General features: G+C 46.8%; 1 protein-coding gene across 1 annotated transcript in view; it reads right to left on the reverse strand.

Moving 5' to 3' along the window:
• Window positions 1-26,902, reverse strand: part of C1H20orf194 (chromosome 1 C20orf194 homolog) — a 794,595-nt gene that overhangs the window by 746,558 nt on the left and 21,135 nt on the right. The window contains 1 exon segment of the mRNA XM_029594038.1: window positions 15,877-15,956. Coding sequence (XP_029449898.1) covers window positions 15,877-15,956 — 80 coding nt within the window.

Consider the following 26,902-nt stretch of genomic DNA (forward strand, 5'->3'; position numbering starts at 1 on the left):
GAGAGCTTTACTCATGTTTTCTTGATGCTTAAATTTTACTTCGGTTCATACCAAAGGTGAGTGTTCACTTACAATCCAAAGCATTATGGACTCATTGCCCTTTGTGGGCATGTGGCCTTGAGAAAAATGCTGGAAGAACAATTAACTGATTAAGATGGAAATCTAATAGGATTTTACACAGAAACTTAGGATGCATCCGCAACTCCACGCTGTTTATAATGAAGTTTAGTATAAGGGGAATAAGTTGCTAGGGGCCTGGATTTCACCGATCTTATAAGAAGAAGTAATAGCAAAATATAACCTTCCAAGTTAAGTTTTGAACTCACAAGAGACCAGAAACTTGAAGGGGCTTTCACTGACTGAGTTTAAACCACATTCAGACTTTATGATATAGCAGGTGGTTTGATGAGAGGCTTCAAAAGAAGCAAACCCCACAATAATTTTGCAACTGAAGGATGTATGGAAATCAGTATCTCTTCTACATAATGGTGATATCTGCTAATAGCATTCAATGAACCTAGGGAGAGACGGAGAGGGTCTGTGACCTTCACTAGTGCTTCCAAAACCTGGGATGCCTGGCACCATTGACACAGCATGGCCGACTGCGGGTCCCTCACACGGAGGTGGGCCAAGGGGGTCATGTGGACCGAGGCCACCAAATGGCCCAGCAGGCGGAGCAACAGACAAGCTGGTATTTGTATCCAAGTTCTATCATCCTGTTTACTGTAAGACAACTTTTTGTCAAGGTTATTGTTAAAACGTAAACCGACTTGATTAGTAATTCTGTTACTGGAAAATTGGTATATAAAAATGCTAAATAAATAAATAAATACCCTCGCTATGTTGCGAATGAGGGTAGCCAGCAAAGAGAGGGTAACCGCTCAATCCCTGGGCAGAAAAGCCTTCACTTATGCTGTATCCAACCTGGCACCGATGAAGTCCAGCTGTGGAGATGGATTGAGGTGTGACTTGGGGAAGTTTATAACAAATTCCAGAGTCTGTAAGGTGGTGACCGTCAAGGCTAGAGTATTCATGGTCCTGGAATGTGAATCGCTCCAGATCAGCTATTCGTCCAGGTATGGAAAGATGTGGACCAAGCGATGCCCGAGGTAGGCAGCCACCACCACCAAGCATTTTGTGAAGACATATGGAACTGATGCCAACCCAAAGGGCAGCACTTTGTATTGAAAATGTGCTGTCCCCACCAGAAAGCATAGGTACTTCCTGTGGCTGGGGACAATTGCAATATGTGCATAAGCCTCCTTCAGGTTGAGGGAACCAATCTCCTCTTTGGAGGAGCGGAATAAGCGTGCCCAGAGAGACCATCTTAAATTTTTCTCTTACAAGAAAAAATGGTTCAACGCCCTGATGATGAGAATGGGGCACCATTCCTCTTCGGAATGAGGAAATACCTTGAGTAGAAGCCATGCCCCCACTGTTTGCAGGGAACCGGTTCTACCGCGTCCACCGCTAGAAGGGTAGAAAGTTCTGATTGGAGGACGACCTGATGGGCAGATGAATCCCATGATGGACATGGGGGAGCGTTCTCTGGGAGCCTGCTGAATTTTAAGCGGTAGCCCTGGTGGACAATAGAGAGGACCCAACAGTCCGAAGTGATCGCTTCCCAGCGGCAGGTGAAGCAGAGGAGCCTGCCACCGACTGGAGGATCGGATGCCATGGGAACCGGCGTTTGACTCATGCCCCCTCACCGCCAGTCAAAAACTGGTGGACAGGGCCTGCTGGGGGGCAGGTTGGGGCCTCGGTACACGCTGCTGTCAGCCTTGGCCTCTGGGACTGGGCCAAGGTGGCCAAGTGCGGGCAGCTGGAGGGAAATATTTCCTCTGATGGTAGAAGGGCTTGCGAGGGCCCAGCCTGAAAGACATTCTGGCGGTGGCAGAGCCTTCAGAGGAGCTGGCAGAGAGTATCGTGCTGAATCTTAAGTTGCGCCATGACCTCTTTCACCTTGTCCCCAAACAGGTTCTCTCATGTGCAGGGGAGGTCCGCAAGTCTGTCCTGCACCTCCGGGCGGAGGTCAGAGGCTCTGAGCAAAGCCAGCTGCCTGGCACCAATGCCCCCAGTGGCTAGGCGGGCTGCGGTCTCAAAGACGTCTTAGGTCAACCTGACCTCGTGTCTACCTGCTTCCATCCAGGCCCAGTGCAGCAACAGCCATCAGGGAATCCTGCTGTTGCTGGGGGAGGTTAAGTTGGTCATACTGTGTTATGTACAGCTGGTAAGCCGCAACACGGGCCACCAGCATCACCCCTGAAACATCTTTCTCCCAATGCCATCGAGCTCCTGGTATTCATGCCCCGGGGGAGGGCAGAAGCATGTGTCCTGGAACATCTGGCCTTTTTGAGTGCGGACCCCACCACCTCAGATTTGTGGGGTAAGAGCTGCCGTTCAAAGCCCACTGCTTGTTGAACCAGGTAAGTCGCATCAGTTTTCCTGTTCAGAGGGGCCACCGACACCACGTGTTCCCACATGCGGAGGAGCTCTTTAAAGATGTCATGGACTGGCACTGCCACAACCTCTTTGGGAGCATCTATGAACTGGAGGACCTCCAGCATCATATGATGAGAGCCCTCCTCCGACAGGAGTTGGAAGGGAATGGCCTCTGCCATTGCCCTCATGAAGCTGGCAAAAGATAGGTCCTCGGGGGGGGGGGGGGGGGGGGGGGGGGGCAACGCCATTCCTCCGGAGGGGGAAGGTGCCGAGAGGGGGGTTGTCTGAGAACTCTGACAATGCTTCCGAGGCGTCATCACCCCACAGGTCATAGGGGCCCTCCTCCTCACTAGGGTCTGGATGCTGAGGGCAGGGACCAGAAAGGGCACTAGGCCTGGGCCCCAAAAGGCATGGAGGACCATGGAGGCACAGCAGGCATGGGCACCCCGGTCCCTGTGGCCTCATCCTCCTCGGAGGACCCGAGAATCAGGATCGCTCCGGTGGAGTGCATCGGTGGGTGAGGAGGCATCAGGGGCCTCTCGGGCACAGTTTGCTTCAGTAGGACGCCAAGAAGCACATGCAGATACTCTAGCAGGGGCGAAAGCATGGAAGGCGGAAGCTCGGACACCGGTATGAGGGCCGGTGGCACCGGCAGCTCAATGCTTTGAAGCACTTTGAGCATCGCTGATTGCACCCTGCGGTCCAACTCCTCCTGGAAATCCTGTGTGGTGAGGACTGATGGAGGGGGTCGAGGTGTCACCAGCACACCCTCTGAGGAACCACGAGGGTCCCGTGTCCAGCACCATTGCCAGTGGGGAACGCCATGGGCTACCAGGGGCACTGGAGGATGGGGCCTCCGGTGACCAGTGCTGCTTCGGTGGCGGCTCGAACGCTAATGCTACTCCAGAACCAGAACCATGTCGGGACAGTGACAGGTGTCGATGCTTCCTGGGTTTCTGGTGCTCGGCCCGGTCTTACCGTGGCGCAGAGGACTATGACAACCCCGAGGTTAGGGGGAGGGGAGAGGCCACCGAGGATCGATCTCCCTCTCCATGATCCTTAGGGGTACTGGAGAGCAGGACCACCGGGGGAGAGACTGGGATAGTTCTCCGCAATACGAGGGCAAGAAGGATACCAACACCGAAGTGGACTGTTTTGGAGGGCCAAAATGTTTCTCCATTTTGTCCAGGTGAGCACGATGCCTTTTGGGAGTCATTTGGTCGCACGGGCAAGGCCCCCAGGGAGAGGATGCATACCTCATGCAGATCCCGTGATGGACATGGTTTGCGGGCACTGTGGCCACTGTCGAAAACCCGAAGCCATTGAAAAAGAGGCCGGCAGGCGGTCAATAACAGACGGGGACTCAGAAATGGGAGTCTGGAATAGACCACGAATTGCGGAGGCAAAAGCCAAGGGTACCTACCAGGAACTGAATGCGAAGGGGAACCCAACACAGAAAAAAAACCCAAAACAATGCTGCAAGGTTTTGGAGCTCCACAACCGCGAGGCCACTGCACCGCAGAAAAGAAGAGAGACTGAAGGGGGACCCTCGCGTGTACACTTTGATATCAGCAGGCTGGGCATGCTCAGTCTGCCAAAGTTTCTAGAAACTTTGACAAATGTTTTCCATGCCGGGCTCCATCTGATGATGTCACCACATGTGAGGACTACCATCCTGCTTGTCCTAGGATAACGCTTTCTCCTCTAGCGAGTCTATCCAAGCTCCAATGAACCTAATTCTCTGGACAGAGATTAGGGTGAATTTGGCATAGTTGACTACGACTCCTAGGGAGTGAAGGAGTTGAGCTGTCTTCCTTAAGGAGTCTAACATATCTGCTTGATAATTTACCATCACTAGCCAGTTGTTCAGCTAAGGGAAAATGCATATCCTTCAGCAACTAAAATACACTGCCACTACCATCAATCGTTTTGTGAAGACCCTCAGGGCCACCAAGAGGCCAAAAGGGCAGACTGATTTGGTAGTATGACTTCTCTACTATGAATCTGAGGTATTTCCACTGAGAGGGATGGATGGGGATGTGAGCATATGTAGCCTTCAGATCCAGAGTACACATCCAGTCTCCAGCTTGGATGAAGGGTAGGATGGTGTGGAGATCATTCTTAAGAACATAAGAAATTGCCATGCTGGGTCAGACCAAGGGTCCATCAAGCCCAGCATCCTGTTTCCAAAAGAGACTAAACTTATCCTGCACCACCCTTCTGTTCAATCTTAATAAACCCAGGGTGGGTCTCAATACCCCTGACTTCTTGGGAGGGATAGGCTCTATTACCCACTGACAGATGTTGTGGTGCTCATATGCCCTATCATAGGCATAACTTGTAAAAAAGAGCAGTAAAAAGACAGTGAAACATTTTTTGACATATCACACAAAAAGTCAGTATTCTTGATCTAAGTTTTTTTTACTTTTGATCATAAGATCTTTATAATTGATACGTGTTGTATAATATTTACACTTCAGTTTTGTGCTTTGCTTCTGCTAAACAAACTGATGCTGCAGGCTAAATAGAAAATGATGTATTATCAAAAAGAAGGGATGGGCTCCACCTTAACCAGGGTGGAACCAGACTGCTGGCACTAACCTTTAAAAAAGAGATAGAGCAGCTTTAAACTAGAACAAAGGGGAAAGCTGACAGTCACTCAGCAGCGCATGGCTCGGAGAGAGGTATCTTCAAAAGATACTAATGATGCATTAGAATTAGGGCATCCCGACAGTGAGGTTCCAATAATAAGAAAAGTAGTCCAAGTGCCTGTAACTAAAAACTCACCTGAGCTAAAAAAATTCTAACTTATCCCTATCAATTAAAAAGCAGAATGAAAATACAAAACACAAACTTTGAAATGTTTGTATGCTAATGCCAGAAGTCTAAGAAGTAAGATGGAAGAATTAGAATGTATAGCAGTGAATGATGACAGACTTAACTGGCATCTCAGAGACATGGTGGAAGGAGGATAACCAATGGGACAGTGCTATACCAGGGTACAAATTATATCGCAATGACAGAGAGGAGCACCCAGGAGGTGGTGTGGCGCTTTATGTCCGGGATGGCATAGAGTCCAACAGGATAAACATCCTGCACGAGACTAAATGCTCAATTGAATCTTTATGGCTAGAAATCCCTTGTGTGTCGGGGAAGACTATAGTGATAAGAGTATACTACCGTCCACCTGGGCAAGATGGTGAGACTGACAGTGAAATGCTAAAAGAAATTAGGGAAGCTAACCAATTTGGTAGTGCGGTAATAATGGGAGACTTCAATTACCCCAATATTGACTGGGTAAATCTATCATCGGGACACGCTACAGAGATAAAGTCCCAGGATGGAATAAATGATAGCTTTATGGAGCAATTGGTTCAGGAACCGGACGAGAGAAGGAGCAATTTTAGATCTAATTCTCAGTGGAGAACAGTATTTGGTGAGAGGTAATGGTGGTGGGGCCGCTTGGCAATAGAAACATAGAAGTGACTGCAGAAGAAGACCAACGGCCCATCCAGTCTGCCCAGCAAGCTACGCAGTTTATCCATTTCCCCCCCCCCCCCCCTTTTTCTCCACCCGTCTCTATTGGCTTCCAGCACCCTCCGGCCCCAATTCCCTTCCACCCCTCCACCAATGCAGAGAGCAGCGCCATCCTAGTGAACATCCAGCTCAATCAGGGGTAGCAACCGCCGCAACCAGCAGGCCACACCCCTGCCCCTTACCCACCCTTGTTTTGTTTGCTTGTTTGTTTGTTTTTTTATTTTTTGAGATGGCAGCCCTCCATCCTTCCGCTCCGTAAAGGTGGAACACCAACCACTGGCCACTGGCATCCCGCTCCGTGAATGCCTCAGTGGCTACTGCCACTCCGTGCAGTGTTTGCTGCCTCCTCTCTATTTATGCCCACTAGACTTGATGGATCCACAGTGTTTATCCCACGCCCCTTTGAAGTCCTTCACAGTTTTAGACTTCACCACTTCCTCCGGAAGGGCATTCCAGGCATCCACCACCCTTTCCGTGAAGAAATACTTCACGGAAAGGGTGGTGGATGCCACCCTTTCCGTGATTATAGTAATAGTGATTATAATATGATCAAATTTGATTTAATGACTGGAAGGGAGACAGTAAGCAAATCCACGGCTCTCATGCTAAACTTTCAAAAGGGAAACTTTGATAAAATGAGAAAAATAGTTAGAAAAAAACTGAAAGGAGCAGCTACAAAAGTAAAAAGTGTACAAGAGATGTGGTCATTGTTAAAAAATACCATCCTAGAAACACAATCTAGATGTATTCCACGCATTAAGAAAGGTGGAAAGAAGGCAAAACGATTACCGGCATGGTTAAAAGGGGAGGTGAAAGAAGCTATTTTAACCAAAAGATCTTCATTCAAAAATTGGAAAAAAGGATCCAACAGAAGAAAATAGAATAATGATTAAACATTGGCAAGTTAAATCTAAGACAAGCTAAGAGAGAATTTGAAAAGAAGTTGGCCATAGAGGCAAAAACTCACAGTAAAAACTTTTTAAAATATATCTGAAGCATAAAGCCTCTGAGGGAGTCAGTTGGACCGTTAGATGATCGAGGGGTTAAAGGGGCACTTAGAGAAGATAAGGCCATCGCGGAAAGATTAAATGATTTCTTTTCTTCGGTGTTTACTGAAGAAGATGTTGGGGAGGTACCCGTACTGGAGAAGGTTTTCATGGGTAATGATTCAGATGGACTGAACCTAGAAGATGTGGTAGACCTGATTGATAAACTGAAGAGTAGTAAATCACCTGGACAGGATGGTATACATCCCCTTTAACCTACTCTTACCGCCTCTTTAAATCACCGGGTAACCCCTTCCACCCGCGGCAAGGCGCGAAAAGCAGCCTTGCTTCGGGAGGAGGGGAGAGAGGACTGGCAATCCCGAGCGTAGGAATGCCCGTCCTCTCTCCCCCTTGCAACTTTTTTTTTTTTCGCTTTTTTTTTCTTTCGTTTTTTCAATTTTTCTCACTTTCGTTGCTTGCTTCAGGAGGAGGGGAGAGAGGACTGGCAATCTCGAGCGTAGGAGAACCGTCCACTTCCTGGTACCTGTATTTCACATATACCAGCGTGTCCGTGAAGCGTTAGGCCAGCGCACCCAGGATACTATATAGCGCTCTATACAGTAAAATGGGTTGCGCGGGCCTAACGCTTCTTAGACGCAGCTTGCATTTGCAAGCTATTTACATACAGTATCGAGCGGTAGGTGAGCTGGACTGTGCGTGTGGCAACCGCGGGTGCGCCCGGCATTAACGCAGCTCTTCCTACATCTCCTTACTGTATCGGCCTGAAAGCGATTATGAGTTTACATGTGAAACGAGAACAAATCTACATATGGCCATTCAGATTGTTTACAGCAGAAAGCCAATCATAGAAATTTTGACAATCATGTAACAGTTTAGGGGGTGGAAATGTAGAAAAGAAAAATTTTATAAAATCTTGCTATCATTGAAATCACGAGAGAGAGGAGGTTTTATGCAGGTGCTTTGCATAACACTGCCAGTCTCGCTCTCTCTCCATAAGATCTTATATAGTTTTACAATATTTAAATAGAAATGCTTTTCTCTACAACTGTCTGCTCCAAGCATCTATTTCAGAGACCACAAAAACAGACAGTTGGGTTGGTGAGATGGATTTAGATTGAAGGCTATATTATGGGACATGCTGCAGACCAGGAGAACCAGTAACAGTAACCAGACTCCACAATCTTGAGCACTCAGTTCTTGGTGATCTTCCTCCACTCATTGAACAACAGCTGGATCCTTCCCCTGATTAAAGAAGTCTGGTCCTGAAAAACAAGGTTTATAAAAAAATTAGGTCCCAGTTTGGGCCTGGGCCTGTGACTGTTGCAGCATTTTAGGCTTACATCTCATATGGATGTCCTCAAGCCAGAAGTTGCCATTACAGCAGCGCATGTATAGCATGGTATCTCTGATATTGGTGGAAGGGGTGTATCTGAAAAAAATACTGCTTAAAAGTGAAGTAAAGCTGCCTGGAGATGGAAAGTCGATGGCCGAATGTTGCTCCTTAATCCGAGCAATGGTTTCTCTTAACATTGTCCCCAAAGAGACTGACCCCAGGACATAGGTCTTTAAAATCATGAGAGTTCTTGTTCTCATGAACATCATCTCAAGACTGCTGGCTCTCAACCATGCACCCAATGGATGCTACTAAGGAACTTGCCATCATGTCAAAGGATTCGTACACCTAACAAATAAGATGCCACTTGCACGCTTCATTGTTGAGGAGAGCCTGGCGATATCACTCTAGTTCCCTGTCTAGGGAATGTACATGGGACTTCAGCTTATCAATGCAGTCATATATGTATTGCATTATATAAAAGTGGTAGGCTGCAATATGGTCATTTAGAATCGAGTTCTGGAAGAATTTGTTTCTGAAGTTGTGCACTGGAAAATCTACACTGGTCTTAGTCTGCTTCAAAGCCAAGTCCTCCACTACTGACTGGTGGGAGCAGTTGGACTACACCAATGGAGAAATTACTTACCTGATAATTTTGTTTTCCTTAGTGTAGACAGATGGACTCAGGACCAATGGGTATAGTTTACTCCTGTTAGCAGTTGGAGACGGATCAGATTTCAATCTGACGTCAGCTCCTAGTACATATACCCCTGCAGGAAGTGCAGCTCTTCAGTATTCTCCTCGAAAAGCATTGTGGATATATATGTGTGACTGACTGATTAACTTAATAATACGATTAACTTAAATAACTTCCTAACTTGTTAGAATGTTTAAAACATGATTAACTTGAACTGGTTGGTTGACTATAGCTGGAGACCGCCAGTGTACTCAACCGTAAAGCGTCGACACCCGGCAGGGTGGATGTCCTAGGTAGATGAAAACATGGCTTACCCTTGATTCATTGACAAAAAACCATGTATAACAGCAGCCAAGGGTGGGATGCTGAGTCCATCTGTCTACACTAAGGAAAACGAAATTATCAGGTAAGTAATTTCTCCATTTCCTTGCATGTAGCAGATGGACTCAGGACCAATGGGATATATAAAAGCTACTCCCAAACCGGGTGGGAGGCTGCCCTTGGTCCACTTAGAATTGCCCTTGCAAATGCCGTGTCCTCCTGAGCCTGCACATCCAGACGGTAGAATCTGGAGAAGGTATGGATGGAGGACCACGTTGCCGCCCTGCACATCTCGGCAGGTGACAACATTCTAGTTTCTGCCCAGGATACCGCCTGGGCTCTGATAGAATGGGCCTTGACCTGTAAAGGTGGGGATTTTCCAGCTTCTACGTAGGCCGCCTTGTTGACTTCTTTGATCCAGCAGGCAATGGTTGCCCGTGAGGCCGCTTCTCCTTGCCTCTTTCCGCTGTGAAGGACGAAAAGGTGGTCCGTCTTTCGTACTGGTTCCGCCATTTCCAGGTATCTGGATAGGAGTCTGCCGATGTTGAGGTGGCGTAGACTACGGGCTTCTTCCGAATTCAAGCCATCCATCATTGGTAGTGAGACGGTTTGGTTAAGATGGAAGTGTGAGTCCACTTTGGGAAAGAATGAGGGCACCATGCATAGCTGGACCCCGGGGTGAGTCTGAAGAACGGCTCAAGGCAGGACAGTGCTTGTAGTTCCGAGATGCGGCGGCCCGAACACACGGCCAGCAAGAACACAGTCTTAAAGGTTAACAGATGGAAGGACAGGCCTTGGCGGGGTCTGAAGGCGGATCCCGCTAGGAACTCCAGGATGAGGTTGAGGTTCCATAGAGGCACTGGCCACTTTAATGGTGGGCGAATGTGTTTGACTCCTTTCAGGAAGCGTGATACATCTGGGTGCGAGGCTATGCTGTTGCTCTCGCTCGCGAAGCCATAGCATGACAATGCTGCCACTTGTACGTTAATGGAGTTGAGGGACAGACCCTTCTGTAGTCCATTCTGTAAGAATTGCAGGATCATGGGACATTGGAGGAGCGTGGCTTGACATTGTGGTCTTCGCACCAGGCCTCAAAAACTCTCCAGATCCTTATGCAAGTTAGAGATGTGGAGAATTTGCGTGCTCGGAGGAGAGTATCTATTACCGCCCCCGAGTATCCGCTCTCTCAGGTGGGCCCTCTCAATGGCCAGACCTTAAGAGATAATTGAGCTGGGTCCTCGTAAAGGATCGGACCTTGTTGTAGTAGGTCTCTGTGTGGGGGCAGGGGTAGTGGATTCCCTGCCAATAGTCTTCTCATGTCTGCGTACCAGGGTCTTCTTGGCCAATCTGGAGCCACCAGAAGAACTAGATCCCTGTGTCGCTTTATCTTTGTATGATTGCTCCCAGCAAGGGTCATGGCGGGAAGGCATATAGCATGGTCCCCGGTGGCCAGGTCTGTACCAGGGCATCGATCCTCTGGGACTATGGATCTCGCCTGCGGCTGAAGTATCTGGGTACTTGAGCGTTTGATCTGTTTGCTAGGAGGTCCATGTCTGGGGTCCCCCATCGATTCACTATCATCCTGGGTTTAGACTTTCCCTGCTGAGGAAGTCTGCTGTGATGTTGTCTTTCCCGGCGATGTGGACGGCGGAGATCTCCTGGAGGTTTGTTTCCGCCCATGCCATCAGGAGGTCTATTTCTAGGGTCACCTGTTTGCTTATGGTCCCGCCCTGTCGGTTGATATAGGCCACAGTCGTGGCGTTGTCCGACATCACCCTGACCGCTTTGTCTCGGAGTCTGTGGGCGAACCGCAGGCAGGCTAGTCTGACTGCCCGCGCTTCTAGGTGGTTGATGTTCCATCCCACCTCTTCTGCGTTCCACCGTCCTTGGGCGGTTAAATCTTCGCAGTGGGCTCCACCCCGATAGAAGTGAGCGTTGTAGGGGCCTCATATGGGCTCACGCTCATGGCACCACTTCCAGTGTGGATGCCATCAACCCGAGGACTTGCAGGTAATCCCATGCTATGGGACGAGGAAAGCTCAGCAAGATCTGCAGCCGGTTCCGCAGTTTTGATCTCCTTGTGGGGGTCAAGCTGACCTTGTCTTCCTTGCTGTAGAATCGGACTCCTAGGTATTCCAGCGACTGTGAGGGCTGTAGGGGGCTTTTGTTTGTGTTGACCACCCATCCTAGGCTTTCCAGTAGTGCTATCACTCTGCTGGTCGCTTGGTGGCTTTCCTCAGGTGACTTTGCCCTGATCATCCAGTCGTCTAGGTAAGGGTGAACAAGGATTCCTTCCTTCCTCAGTGTTGCCACCGCCACCCCCCACTACCATTACCCCCTGGTGAACGTCCAGGGTGCTGTGGCTAACCCGAAGGGTAGTGCCCGGAACTGATAGTGACTATCCAGGACCTTGAAGCGTAGGTAGTGCTGGTGCTCCTGATGAATTGGGATGTGTAAGTATGCCTCTGAAAGATCCAGGGATGTGAGGAACTCTCATGGTTGTATTGCGCGTATGACTGATCATAGGGTTTCCATGCGGAAGCGGGGCATCCTTCGGTGGCGGTTGACAGACTTGAGGTCTAGGATAGGTCTGAATGTACCTTCTTTCTTGGGTATGATGAAGTAGATGGAGTAATGTCCAGTATTCATTTCCTGTGTAGGCATTGGGGTTATGGCCTCGAGAGCCAGAAGTCTGGATAGAGTAGCTTCCTCTGCCGCCCTCTTGAGGAGGTCGTGGCAGGGGGATTCCACGAACCTGTCCGGAGGGGTTCGTAGGAAATCCAGGTAGTACCCCTCCCGGATGATGGGTGGGACCCACTTGTCCTAAGTTATCTCGAACCATCTGCGGTAGAATAGGGCTAGTCTGCCCCCTATGGCTTCTTCCCTTGGATGGGTCGGCTGATTCTCATTGTGGGGCGCGGCTGGGGCCTGTCCCCGAGCTGGCTCCTCTCTTGTTGTGCTTGGTCCGAAAGGACTGGTTCCTGCTTGTAGGGCGGGGTTTTGATAGTTGCTCTTGTAAGGGTTGAAGCGCTGCGAGCTTCTGCCCCTGGCGGACCTGTGGAAGGGACGCTGGTTTCTCTTCTTGTCTTCCGGCAGGCGTGGTAATGGGGAATATCCCCATTTGTTGGCCAGTTTCTCTAGTTCGCTGCCGAACAGGAGGGATCCTTTGAAGGGCATCCTCGTGAGGCGCGTCTTGGAAGAGGCGTCAGCCGACCAACTTCGAAGCCAGAATTGTCTCCTGGCCGCCACTGCGGACGACACTCCTCTGGCTGCTGTGCGCACTAGATCAGAGGCAGCGTCAGTGAGGAATGATACTGCTGGTTCCATGTCTTCTCCCGGAGTGTTGTTCCTGGCTTGTGATAGGCAGGCATGTGTCACCACAATGCAGCAGGCCGCAATCTGCAGTGATATGGCTGCAACTTCAAATGACTGTTTTAGGATGGCTTCCAGGCGCTGGTCATGTGCATCCTTGAGCGCCGCTCCTCCTTCCACTGGGATGGTAGTGTGCTTGGCGACCGCGCAGACAATGGCGTCCACTCTAGGGCATGACAGAAGCTCCTTGGTCGCTGGGTCCAGGGGGGTACATGGCTGACAAGGCTTGTCCCCCTTTGAATGTGGACTCCGGGGCATTCCATTCCAGGTCAATTAGCTGTTGTGCCGCCTGTAAGAGGAAAACGACGAGACGTCTCGAGAAGGCCCTCCAGCAGGGGGTTCATTCTAGGTTCCCCCGAGGTGCCTTGGCCCGGGATAGCAAGATCCATTAGATATTGGGATACGAGGTCCGGGAGCTCGTCCTTTGTGAAGAAGCGTCTCATGGTTCGGTGTGGCTCTGTCCCCGAGGGAGGTTCCCCCTCCTCCAGGGGCTCAAGTTACTCTTCGGAGAAGTCCATGTCCCCGTAGGCGGGGCTTCTGGGTGGTGGGAGCCTGTCCTAGGCCTCGAGGGTCCTCCGGTGGAGCATGTGGCTGATCAGCCAGAGGTGCAGTTTGCATCTTGACAAAGGCGTGAATCCCCTTGAATAACTCCACCCAAGATATCGAAGCTGAGTCTAAGTTGAGGGGCACAGGTTCTCTGGGGGTCCCCGTCTGTGGGGGGACCCACTGGGGCCTGCTAGGTCCGGGGTATCCCCTGAGGAGCTAGCACTGGGCCCTGGGTGGGACTGGCCCTGACCTGGATCTCCCAGGGCCTCCTCACAGTGTGCGCACAGGGCGTCTGCCTCCTCACTCTGTGCGGCTCTGATGTGGCATGCAGGGCAGAGGCCTTGAGCTTTTATTCCTGTTTCTGGAGGTACCATGTCTGTGAACGCATAAGCTCTTGTGCGCTCCAGTGCGCCTGAGATGTGCACGCAGATATGCGCCCGGCTCTGTGCGTGCAACTTTTTTTTTTTCCCCCCCCTTATTCCACAAGCTGTTTTTCAACTGTTATACTGTATCAGGTCTCCAATAATATTTGTTGACAATTTGTTTCAATGTAAACCGGTGTGATATTTTGAATTGAATGTCGGTATAAAAAAGCAAATAAATAAATAAATAACCTGCATAAGGGATGCATGAAGACCAAAAACATGATGGATCAGATCAGGGGTGGGCAATTCCGGTCCTCGAGGACTGCAAACCAGTCGGGTTTTCAGGATATCCTTAATGAATATGCATGAGAGAGACCTGCATACACACTGCCTCATTTGTATGCAAATCTATTTCATGCATATTCATTAGGGGTATCCTGAAAACCCGACTGGTTTGCAGCCCTCGAGGACCGGACTTGCCCACCCCTGGATCAGATGGTTTCTGGTGCTTACAGACGCAGAGGGAGGGACCCGGGCAGACAATGCTGATGGAGCTCTGAAGGATATGGAACATAGAAACAGGAGAAGAGACTGTGATAAAGGAACCAAAACCGAGGAGAATACCTATGAAGAATCCCCAGCAGGGCCAATTAGAGCCAGAGGCACCACTGGCATCAAAGACATCAGCTGCTCAGGAGACATGGACCAATAGAGCCAAGTGCATTGACAGTGTCAAGGGCTGGCATGACAATGGTTCCAAGAGCTGGCAAGATGCCAGTTACCATGATTTCTGCACTGTCGGTACCAATTGGGCTGAATAGTATTTTTTTTTTTGGCCCAATACACTCAACGGTGTGCAGAGCAGCTGAAGGAACACAGTAAATTATCAATACAGAACCTTTTTTTTGGTGCCCATGAGCCCTAAGGTGGTGGATGAAGCTTGGGAGCTTGCCGTGGAGCTTGCCAGCTTCTGTGCCTTGCGTACCCCCAGAGCTACAGCGGATCCAGAGTCCGGTGCCTGAGGCAGGGAAGCTCTGCCAGAGTAGTCTTTGCTCAGCATGGAGGGAGACAGAGAGGGCCCCATTCAAAGAAGAACAGTTCCATCTTTTAACAAATCTGTGGAGCTCTATCTTCCATGCCCGTATCCGGTGGGATGTAGGTGACATCCACCCAGAGTGATGACAATTAGCAGAATCATGATCGGGTCCCAGGTACTTCTGACAGCTAAAGACAGAGAGTGTACATGTCCATGCAAAAGATTGGATAAAAAAAGATTGAAGGGCTCATTTTTTTATTTATTTAGATTTATATTCCGCTTTTTGCACTTTTTTCAGCACTTCAAAGTGGATTACATTCAGGTACTGTATGTATTTGGGGCAGCATGCATGCAGAAACTCCCATGCATGCTCAGTAGTAAAATTTTACTAAGCTAGAAAGATGGGTCTGTTCAATGCCATCAGATGAGGTCACAAATGTGTCTTGGCTAATTTTCCTCCATCAATACAAGCAGAGCCAAGTCTCTTAAGACCACTAAATTAAACTTAGTAAAACCTCTTGACTTTATATTTTCTTAAAATTTTGGCACAATTTTTTTTTTGAATGCACTATTAATATTCAAGTCTATTAACTATTTTCTCTGTGTTTACTAACTTATGACAATGAGTTCTGGCAAGCTAGGATCATAAGGTCTACAATTATGACCTAAATTAGCTCAAAACATTTCAATCTTTAAATATTCACTATAAAAACAATTCATTTCAACATGTGTAATGTTATTTTCAGTTCAAAAGATTGAAAATTCATCCATACAATGTCCTTATACAATGTCCTACAATCTTTACTTTTTAAAAATATGAAATTTATAGACAACAGCGTCTACTATAAATGGTAGAGTACAAATAGCCCTTTACATTTAACTTCTGGAAAAAAAGTTATATGGTTATGCATATAAAATGTATACTTAGCACAAAAAAGAACAAGTAAGCAATAAGCCAAAACTAGGGGCACAATAAGTTATGAAAGCACTGGATATAATGAGGCACCAGAATAAAAAGTGTGTCTTACCACACAAGAAGTGAGGTATGATCCCTCTCCCACCCCAATGTGGCTTGCTGCAGAAATGCCATGACTGCAGAAATGCCATGACACAGTTATACAAATCTCAGGTACACAACAATAGCACTCAATTTCAAAGTTAATTTTACAGCCCTTCATTTTACAAATGCATTCTTTGAAAGCTCATGCACACAAACTAACCTAGAATACAAAGGATTCCATCTGGTCTGCATTTGCTGCTCTGTGTCAGGATGCCTTGAATTTGTCGAAGGCGACTGCAGCTAAAAAATATGAAAAGTCACAGTAAATTATTGTAATGGTTACAAAACAATGACTCAAGCAATCAAAATATAACAGTCTATTTAATTGTAATGTATGGACTGTTTTACGCATAGGGATAACTAAAATAGCAGCTAGAAAGCACCCTATTAACAGGATGAGACAAATCTTTACTTGGAGAAATAGATTTGTCATTCTCAGAGTCAGAGTTCAAAAAAGAAACTCTACAAACAATAAGATTTTAAGAATATTTTAGATCTTGTCCTAGATTGTTCACATCCTTAAAGAGGAGATATTAGAAAGAAAACTAGAAAAATTATACTGAAACTGATAGATATTAATCAAAAATATCTGGAGATGAAACAGTCCATATGAAAAGTTTTGGGTTTTTTTATTTTTAATGATCAGAAGTTTTTTTTCCTAGAATTAATTTCTCTAAAATCTTCCAGTGTAAGTTCGACGTGCTTAAAAAAAAAAAAAAAAATCTGAAATTGGTCAAATTAATTTTGATCGGGCCATTTATGTGATATTTTATATAAACAGAATATAAATAGAATCCCAAAATCTGTAGATTAAATATCTTATTAAAATTCTGCCAATAAAAATAAAGTTAAATTCAGTATGAAGCACATTTGAAAGCATCTACCAAAATATTTCAGAGAATACTATTTCTATCAATGAAAAAGCTGTAAACAGAGACACTCTTCCAAAGATGGGGCATTTGCTCCTTCATCCTGATGGCCTTCTCTCCCAAGTACCCTTAGCCTAAAAAGCAGCATCCCATTGATCCTACCCCCTCGTCGCAGGCCAATGAATTTTTCATTTTAAACCACTCTGAATACTTCTAGCTTGAGAGCAATTCCACCTTTAAAGTAAAGTAGAGGATTAAATACAACAGATCACTGCATCTCAGGCTGAGTGTTGCATCAGAAGTCAGGCCACTGGGAGACATAAGCAGGCAATCCCTTTCACTACGGTATCATTAGACATGCACTTACTCTTCCTAATCAGAAATTTGGGCCACTATACATCATTTAAAGCAGAAATGAGCAAATTATGGCCCACAGGCCAAATCTGGCCCATCACTACCTTTCTTCTGGACTGCCTATCACTTGTAAAAGTTAGATTATGTGTGGCCTGTCACACTTTATGAGGGTGCTGAAACACGTGAAATTGCGACTTGAGTGGTATCAGGCACATGGGCAGGCAGGTCAGAATGTTGACACCATTTAATGCATTGGAAGGTTTCCCACCCACCAGCAAGAAGAGGCCCTTTGCCATAGCATTGTGTAGTGACTTGCTGGCAGGGTTCCCAGCCCTGCCACGAGAAGAGGTTTCACATGGTGGTAGGCTCAAAGTTGACCTGTCAATGGGCTTCTGGCATCCAGCCAGCAGGAAGACAATGATGACTTGGGGAAGAGAGATGAGTCATATGATGGACTGTAAAAGGAAGGGAAAGCGTACAAGCAAGATAAGGAAAGGGGGTGAGGGATGTAAGCAACAGAAAGAAGGGAAGAATGGGAGGAGAGGATGAGAAAGAAGAAATGGGGTAAAAATGGAAGGGAGGAGGACTGAGGGGGAGGATAAGTGACAGTAGACAAGGAAGTGAGAGGGTGAATGACAAAGGGAAGGATGGTTAAGTGACTGAGGGGGGAGGGGGGTTAAGGATTGAAAGGTGAGTAATAAAAGACTGTGTGCATGCATATGTGTGTGCGGGGAGAGAGAAATGGAGAGAGAGAGGGGGGAGAAGAGAAAGTTTGGCACTAAACGATAGTGTGATCTTACTGATTGCGCCTTTACTCGCACTTGGAGAGGAAGGCCTGCTTTTTCATAGCAAAACTGTATACAATCTGCTAGCCAGTTGGAGAGAGTATGTTTGCCCACTGCTTTACCCGGTTTGTTTGGATCAAAAAAAAAAAAAAAAAAGTTGAGTGGATTTCCTGTGGACTGCAGTGCGGTCTAAGTAATATGCTAGCGCACGTTTACAGTCCAAGGTATGTAAGGCCCATTCTCCTTGGTGAGAATGAGGCCTTGGAAAGAATGTGGGCAAAACTATGGATTGGTTCAAGTGGAATTCCGTAACTACCTTAGGGAGGAATTTTGGACGTGTACGGAGAACCACTCTGTCATGTAGGAATTTTGTATAGGGTGAGTACGTGACAAGTGCTTGTAACTCACTAACCCTTTTAACTGATGTAATGGCTGTAAGAAAGATGGTCTTCCATGTGAGACATTTAGGATCACAGGAAGTCCTGGGTTCAAAAGGAGAATGCATGAGCCTTGTTAAGACCAGATTAAGGTCCCATTCTGTGAATGGGGGCCGAATTGGTGGTTTATGATGAGTTAAACCTCTCATAAATCTACTGACAAGAGGTTGTATGGATATTGGTGCATCTCCCATCCTGTTATGGTAAGCTCAGATTGCACTTAGGTGTACTCTGACAGATGAATTCTGGAGACCAGAGTCTGAAAGATGGCATAAATAGTCTAGTAGAGAAGTTGTGGGGCAGGAGAAAGGGTCAATGCTCTTTTGCATGCACCACAAAGTAAACCATTTCCATTTCGAAGAATAATTCTTCCGTGTGGAAGGTTTACGTGAAGCTATAAGCACTTGAGCTACATTGGTTGAAAGATTGAGTGTTTGTAAGATCAAGCTTTCAACATCCACGCTGTCAGGGATAGGGATTGAAGGTTAGGATGGCGCAACTGACCCTGGAGTTATGAGTGTGGGAGCTACACCCAGGCGAATTGGTTCTCTGATCGAGAGGTCTAGAAGTGTGGGAAACCATACTTGTCGAGGCCAATACGGGGCTATGAGTATCATGGACCCCTTGTCCTGTTGTAGCTTCACTAGAGTTTTGGTTATTAGCGGTATAGGAGGATAGGCGTATAGAAGGCCTGAGTTCCAAGGGCAAGCAAAGGCGTCCTTGGCTGGCTGGTGTTTCTGTTTGTACAGAGCGCAGAACTTGTCCACTTTGTGAGATTTAGGTGTGATGCAAAGAGGTCTATTGTTAGTTGCCCCCAACGCTGAAATATTCTGGTCGCTACTATGGGATCCAAGGACCACTAGTGTGGTTGGAACTGAAGACTGAGGCGATCTGCAACTATGTTGTGGATGCCCGCTAGACAAGTGGCCCGGAGAAACATGGAATGTGTCAGGGCCCAGTCCCAAATCTGTGCAGCTTCTTGACAAACGAGATATGAGCCCGGACCTCCTTGTTTGTTCAGGTACCACATGGCTACTGTATTGTCCGTTTGAATCAGAACAGTCTTGTGTGAAAGGCAGTCTTTGAACGCATGCAGCGCATAACGTATAGCTCGAACTTCCAGGAAATTGATTTGAAATGTTGCTTCAAGTTTTGTCCAAGTACCCTGGGTTTGGAGATTGTCTATGTGAGCTCCCCAACCTAAGGTGGAAGCATCTGTAGTTAAAGTTATCTGAGGGACTGGTTGTTGGAAGGGTAGGCCCTTGCGCAAGTTGTCCTTGTTTGCCCACCAGAGTAAAGATGAACGTAGCTGGTGGGTTACTTGAATCGGAGAGTACAGTGGTTGAATGGCTTGGATCCATTGTGACTTTAAAGTCCATTGGGTTATTCTCATGGCTAGTCTTGCCATAGGAGTGACGTGAACTGTGGAGGCCATGTGGCCTAGTAAAGTTAGAAACTGATGAGCTGTTGCTTGTTTCTTCGAGTGTAGCGACACTGCCAATAGGGAAAGTGTATCTGCCTGATCCTCTGGTAGAAAAGCTTTTGAAAGGATGGTGTTCAATTCTGCTCCTATGAATTGAAGTAGATGAGATGAAATTAGATGGAACTTTTGATAATTGATAAGAAAGCCCATGGAGTGAAGTAGAGCAATTGCTCAACTGAGAGAAGCCAGAGCTCCTTGTTGAGATTGACTTCTGATGAGCCAGTCGTTTAGATAAGGGAAGACATGGACACTTTCCTTGTGTAAGTGTGCTGCTATTACTGTCAGGCATTTTGTAAATACTCTGGGAGCTGAGGCAAATCCGAATGGTAGTACTCTGTACTGGAAATGTTGATGACCCACCAGGAAACTCAGATACTTGCTATGAGGAGGGAATATTGGAACGTGAGCGTAAGCGTCTTGTAGATCCAGAGAACAAAGCCAATCTCCTGTTTGAAGAAGTGGAAGCATGATGCCTAGAGAAACCATCCTGAACTTTTCTTTCTTCAGAAATCTGTTGAGATTTCTGAGGTCTAGGATGGGACGTAGGCCTCCGGTTTTCTTTGGAATGAAGAAATAACAGGAGTAAAATTCTCTCCCCTGCTGAATCCGAGGCACTGGCTCTACGGCTCTGGTTCTCAGAAGGGTGGATAATTCTGCTAGAAGATGATTATGTGATTTTCACTTAGTGGAAGAGGTTTTGGAGGAGAATCTCTTGGAATTGAGACAAAATTGAGTTGTAACCTCGAGATAATGAGAGTACCCATTGGTCTGTTGTTATCTGCACCCAATGGTTGTAAAGGAGGAAACGCGGCCTCCTACTGGCAGATCCGGTTTTGGGTTGTGGAGATGGCTTTGGTCTCTGGTGGTGGCCTCAAAAAGCCTGCAGCCGGTCCCGTCTGCAGTGGAGGTTGAGGCCTAGCAGCTCTAGGTTGTCTGGGCAGAGATCTTTGCTGCGGACGAGAAGATCTGCCCCTTGATGCTGGAGGGTAATAACACCTCTGCCTTTAAGAAAGGCTTCCGAGATTCCTTTCTTGGAGGATGGTGAGATGATGCAGCAGAATCTTGCGGAACTGACAGTTGGCGCAAGGCTTCTGTATGTTCTTTCAATTGGGCCACAGCATCCTGTACCTTTGACCCAAAGAGGTTGTCACCTTCACATGGCAAATGAACCAGTTTTTCCTGGATCTCAGGCCTGAGGTCAGAGGCCTTCAACCATGCCCAGCGCCGCTACTCTGGAAGCAGATTCAAAATTGTCTTAAGCGGCTCGGACGTCATGCTTTCCAGCTTCAAGCCCTTTGTGTATTATGGCTTGAGCTGCTTCTTGGTATTGCTGAGGCAGGGAATTGGAAAGTTCTTGCATCTGTTTCCAAAGATTCCTCTGGTATTGCGTCATATATAACTGATATGACGCAGTTCTTGAATTGAGCATGGCTCCCTGGTACACTTTCCTGCCCAAGGAAATCTGTGGTCCTTCCCAGGAGGAGTGGCAGAATAAGGTCTTATTCTCTTAGATTTCTTCTGTGCAGACTCAACAACTGATTGATGTGGCAGTTGTGATTTTTGGTATCCAGGAACATTGGACTAAGTAAGTGGTATCCACTCTCTTGTTAATAGATGGAACTGAGCATGGATGTTCCCAGAGTCTATGCTGTAATTCCAACAGTACTTCGTGGACAGGGATGGCCAGGACTTCTTTTGAAGGGTCCACGAACTGTAGAACTTCCAAAGTTTGCTGTCTTGTGTCCTCTTCAGATACCATGTTAAATGGTATTGTGTCTGCCATATCCTTAACAAAATTAGTGAAGGCTAAGTCCTCTGGTGGGGATTTCTTCCTTCTTTCTGGAGGAGAAGGGTCAGACATAAAACTCTTAGAAGAAGTATCTGTATGTTTTCCTCCCAGGAAACATATGGGTCTTCTCTACAAGAAGAAGTGGAAGAAGACCTTGGTGGTCGAAAAAGCCCTGAAGGACCTGGCTGTGGATCCTTGAACGGTGTCCATCCAGGGACTTCGTGTGGTTTTGCTGGAATTGATTTTGGTGATGAGCACAGATGATTGCGTCGAATCTGTTCATGAGAAGTTGAAACAACGCTAATTCTGGTTGTCCTGGGGCCCCAGGCACTGGCGTCTGTATTGACGGAACTGGTTCCGGCATTGGTCCGGGCATCGGTGGATGCTTTAGTACCGGTGCAGGCAGTGGCTTCGGTATTGGTACTGGCATCGGTGCGGACACCGGCATCTGCATTGATGGTTGATGATCCTGCAACGCTTGGAGCACCGCTTGATGGATAAATCCTGTCAATTCCTCCGTGATAGCTGGTGCAGGCAAATCAGCTACACGTGGTGGCAGTGGCGGTGTTAGTGGCCCTTCCACAGGGCCCTGTGGAGGTTCGATGGTCGGCACATCGAGAGGAGATGAACGCCTTGGCGTCTAATGCCTCCGTATTTCCTGAAGGCGAGGCCGTTTTGCAGTTGATTTCTCTGGGGAGAGAAGCGCCTCTGGGATCAATGGATGGTGATGCTGATGTTTCACCACTGACCTCGTCGATGCCACGGAAAGGGGTCAGCGATGAACGATCCCCCGAGCCTACAGGACGATGTTTTCTGAGGATTAGATGTTTTGAAACTCCGGCCGGAGATGATTGAGTGGACGTCAATGGGGAAGGCAAAAATTGTAGATGGAATAAGTGTTCCATCTTTTCTTGTCGGGCCTTTCGACCCTTCGCGGTCATTTCAGCACCCTTTGGACAAGATGTTACATCGTGTGTTTGACCTAAACAAAGAACACACTCGAGGTGTGGATCTGTAATTGACATAGTCCATTACAACTGGGACATTTTTTGAATCCCATGGCCATATTTCCCTCGACAGCTGTCGATGAAAATGAGAAGAAAAATATTTTTACTCAAAAGAGTGATAATGAGACAAAATTTACTCACTGGCCGGTGGTAACACGGGAGACTCCGATATGGGAGAGAAATAACTGTTTTTAAATCTGATTTTTAGTCAGAAAGTATGTGAGAAAACTCACAGGCTCTTGATCCGCGATGCCAAAAGCAGGGCGGAAAAACGAAGACTGAAGGGAGACCCCTGTGGCTGAGAATATCATGGCATGCTCAGTGGGCTCAGAGTGCCAGTCAAAAGTTTCTAGAAACTTTGACAGAAAGTTTTCCACAATAGGGCTCCATCAATGACGTCACCCATATGCGAGGACTAGCATCCTGCTTGTCCTGGGATAAAAGCACTTACTATTTTTGGTAAGAATTCTGGATGTGGTCTGAGAACCACTTTGTCATGGAAGAATTGCAGATATTTGGAAGGATGCACTAAAGCTTGCAGTTCACTGACTCTTCTTGCAGATGTGACTATTGCCAGAAATAGAACCTTCCATGTGAGATATTTTAGTGGTGCAGCTTGCATGGGTTTAAACGGGCTTGTCATCAGAGTTGTCAGGATTATATTGATTTCCCAGGGATTTGCTAGTTTTTAAACTGGAGGACGCAGGTGATGGAAGCACTTCATGAAACGAGAAATCAGATATGTTGCGATGAAAAGATTTCCGATTGTATCATGGTACGCTGGAATAGGGCTCAGATGAACCCTTACGGATGAATTCTGCAGGCCTGTCAGTGATAAACAATATAGGTAATCTAATAGAAGCTCCGTAGAGCAATCGAGAGGATCGTGTTTTACACCATTCTGTATAACGTTTCCATTTAAACAAATAATTGCAGCACGTGGAAGGCTTCCAAGATGAGGAAAATCTCTTGTATATGCCCTGGAAGTCGTAGAGATGCTAAGACTTCGTGCTCAATCTCCATGCTGTTAGATGGAGCAATTGAAGAAGTGGATGAAAGAGCATCCCGTTCTCCTGAATTAACAGAGAGATAAGTGATCCCTTAATAGTTTTGCTTGCTGAATTGTTAGTTTTACAAGATACAGATACCATGGCTGTTTCAGCTAGGCTGGTACTATGAGAATTTTATCTGCTTTGTCTTGCATGCACTTCTGCAACGTCCATGCAATGAGTGGAATTGGTAGAAAGACATACAACAGACCCGTGTACCATGAGAAGAGAAAAGTGTCTTGCAACTCTAATCTCAAACTGGGCAGAAGAGCAAAATCTCTGTAGTTTTGCATTCTGTTCCATTACACAGAGATCTATGGCTGGGTAACCCCAGAGCGCAAAAATGTCGGTTACGACTTGGTCTAGTTCCCATTCATATGGATGAAATATCCTGACTCTGTCCACTTGCATGTTTGCTATGCCTGGCAGGTAGGCCACTCGAAATATGATCAAACGCTTGACCGACCAGTCCCATATCAGGGTCGCCTCCTTGCAAAGGACTAAGAAACCTGAGCCTCCTTGTTTGTTCAAGTAAAACATGGCGACTTGATTATCCATGTGGACCATTATCGTTTTCCCTGTTAGAAAGTGCTTGAACACTACCAGGGCATTGCGAACCGCTCTGAGATTTAGTAAGTTGATTTGGTAAGTGGATTCTTGCATCAATCACTGTCTGAGTTTGGTACCGAAGAAAATACGCTCCCCAACCATGAGTGGAGGCATCAGTAGTAAGAATTAGATGAGGAAGTGGTCTCAGTAGTGCTACCTCTTAATACTTTTGGCTTGAGCCACAACGCTATGTCCTGTTTCATGGAGTTTGTGAGCATTATTTTGGTGGATACTGGTTGGAATGTCTGTGACTATTGACTTTTTAAACCCCACTGCAATCTTCTCATACGCATTTTGGTTAAGGAGACCACATGAATAACTGCCAACAGGCCCAAGAAGATTAACAGCTTGCATATCATCATGCTGGTGCAGTGTATGAGTTGCAGAGCGAGCAGTCATAAGCGCTGTTGTCTGTCTTTGGGCAGAAATGTTCTTGCACAAGAGGAGTCTATTACTGCTCCCATTAAATGTTTCATTCGAGGCAGTTGGAGGACAGATTTCTCATAATTGATTATGAAGTCCAATGTTTCCAAACAGCATATCATTGTGAGACAGTCCCGCTGAAGGGCTTCCACTGTTGGTGACACTATGAGTCAATCATCTAGATACAGAAAAATCCACAGATCTTTGTGGTAGAGGTGGGCCAGAGCCAGTGCCAGGCCCTTGGTAGAGACTCTCAGGGCAGAAGAGAGTCCAAGCAAGAGTGCCTTGTATTGGTAATGTTCGCTCCCCATCTGAAAGCACAGACACTGCCAACATGAAGGGTGTATTGGTATGTACACATATCCATCTTTGAGGTCAAGTGAGCACATGCAATCGTTCAGTTGTAGTCAATATTTTGAATTTTTCCCTTTGTAGTGTCTTGTTGAAAGGATGGTGGTACAAGATCAGACAAAATTCTCCTGTCCATTTCAGGATAAAGAAATATTGTGAATAGAATCCCTTATGAATGAAAGCTAGTGGAACATGCTGGATGGCATTTGGTGCCAGCAGCTTCTTTGCTTCCAGGTGCAAGAAATATAAGAAAGATCCGGAGCAGGAAGGGCTAAATGAGGGAGAGTTGGGGAAACAAGGAAATCTAGGTGGTACCCAAATTGAAGGATGTTCATTTCCCAGTGGTCCAATGTTATTTGTGACCATACTGTGTAACAACTGGACAGCCTATCCCTGACCTTTTTTTGGTGACTGGCTTGCTGGATTCTAAAACCCTGCTGGTTCTTAGGAGTCGACTGCTCTTGTTGCTTTGGTGGCCTCCGCTCATGTTGGCATCCTCTCTGAAGAGGTTATTGTTGCTGGGGGCAGGGTTGGTGGTATGTGGTTGGGCGGTATTGGCCATACTGCTTGAAGGACTTCCTCTGAAGGTATGGATTCTTATATTGTGAATGGAACTGCCTGAAAGCCGGTGGTTAGTCCGTCAGTAGCGTAAAGGTGTAACGCCACATTCTGTTCTTTGATTTGGGCTACCGTCTCCCTTATCTTGTCACCGAAAAGATTGCTCATAAAAACATAAGAAATTGCCATGCTGGGTCAGGCCATGGGTCCATCAAGCCCAGCATCCTGTTTCCAACAGAGGCCAAAACCAGGCCATAAGAACCTGGCAATTACCCAAACACTAAGAACAACCCATGCTTCTGATGCAATTAATAGCAGTGGCTATTCCCTAAGTATAATTGATTAATAGCCATTAATGGACTTCTCCTCCAAGAACTTATCCAAAACTTTTTTGAACCCAGCTACACTAACTGCACTAACCACATCCTCTGCCAACAAATTCCAGAGCTTAATTGTGCGTTGAGTGAAAGAGAATTTTCTCCGATTAGTCTTAAATGTGCTACTTGCTAACTTCATGGAATGCCCCCTAGTCCTTCCATTATTCAAAAGTGTAAATAACCGATTCACATCTACTCGTTCAAGACCTCTCATGATCTTAAAGCCCTCTATCATATCCCCCCTCAGCCGTCTCTTCTCCAAGCTGAACAGCCCTAACCTCTTCAGCCTTTCCTCATAGGGGAGCTGTTCCATCCCCTTTATCATTTTGGTTGCCCTTCTCTGTACCTTCTCTATCGCAACTATATCTTTTTTGAGATGCGGCGACCAGAATTGTACACAGTATTCAAGGTGCGGTCTCACCATGGAGCGATACAGAGGCATTATGGCATTTTCCGTTCTATTAACCATTCTCTTCCTAATAATTCTTAACATTCTATTTGCTTTTGACTGCTGCAGCACACTGAGCCGACAATTTTAAAGTATTGTCCACTATGATGCCTAGATCTTTTTCCTGGATAGTAACTAGTATGGAACCTAACATTGTGTAACTACAGCAAGGGTTATTTTTCCCTATATGCAAGACCTTGCACTTGTCCACATTCAATTTCATATGCCATTTGGATGCCCAATCTTCCAGTCTTGCAAGGTCCTCCTCTACTGATTTAACTATGCTTAATAAATTTTGCATCATCCGCAAATTTGATAACAAAAGGAATAAGACGAGCGAGGTTATGTTTTGGTATGGATGTGAAACTGGGCAGAGGTTAGAGATGACTCTGCCCACAGGGAGGAGCCCTGTGGGCCTCACCGCCAGAAGGCACGGTCTCAGAGGCTTTAGGACACAGCTGTAAGAGAGACTTTATTATAGAGGAGAAAGAGCAGAACCCGTGGAGCTGAGACTGCAGTTGAAATACAGTTCTTGAGCAAGGGGTATGCCCATGGTGAAACCTCAGATGTGAATATCAGGTAGTGGCCCACGGAGCAGGGTACGCCAGGCAGCCTTCTCAGGAGTGAAGCAATTACCTTAGGTGTGC

This window comes from Rhinatrema bivittatum, chromosome 1 (assembly GCF_901001135.1).
Source record: "Rhinatrema bivittatum chromosome 1, aRhiBiv1.1, whole genome shotgun sequence".
NCBI lineage: Eukaryota > Metazoa > Chordata > Amphibia > Gymnophiona > Rhinatrematidae > Rhinatrema > Rhinatrema bivittatum.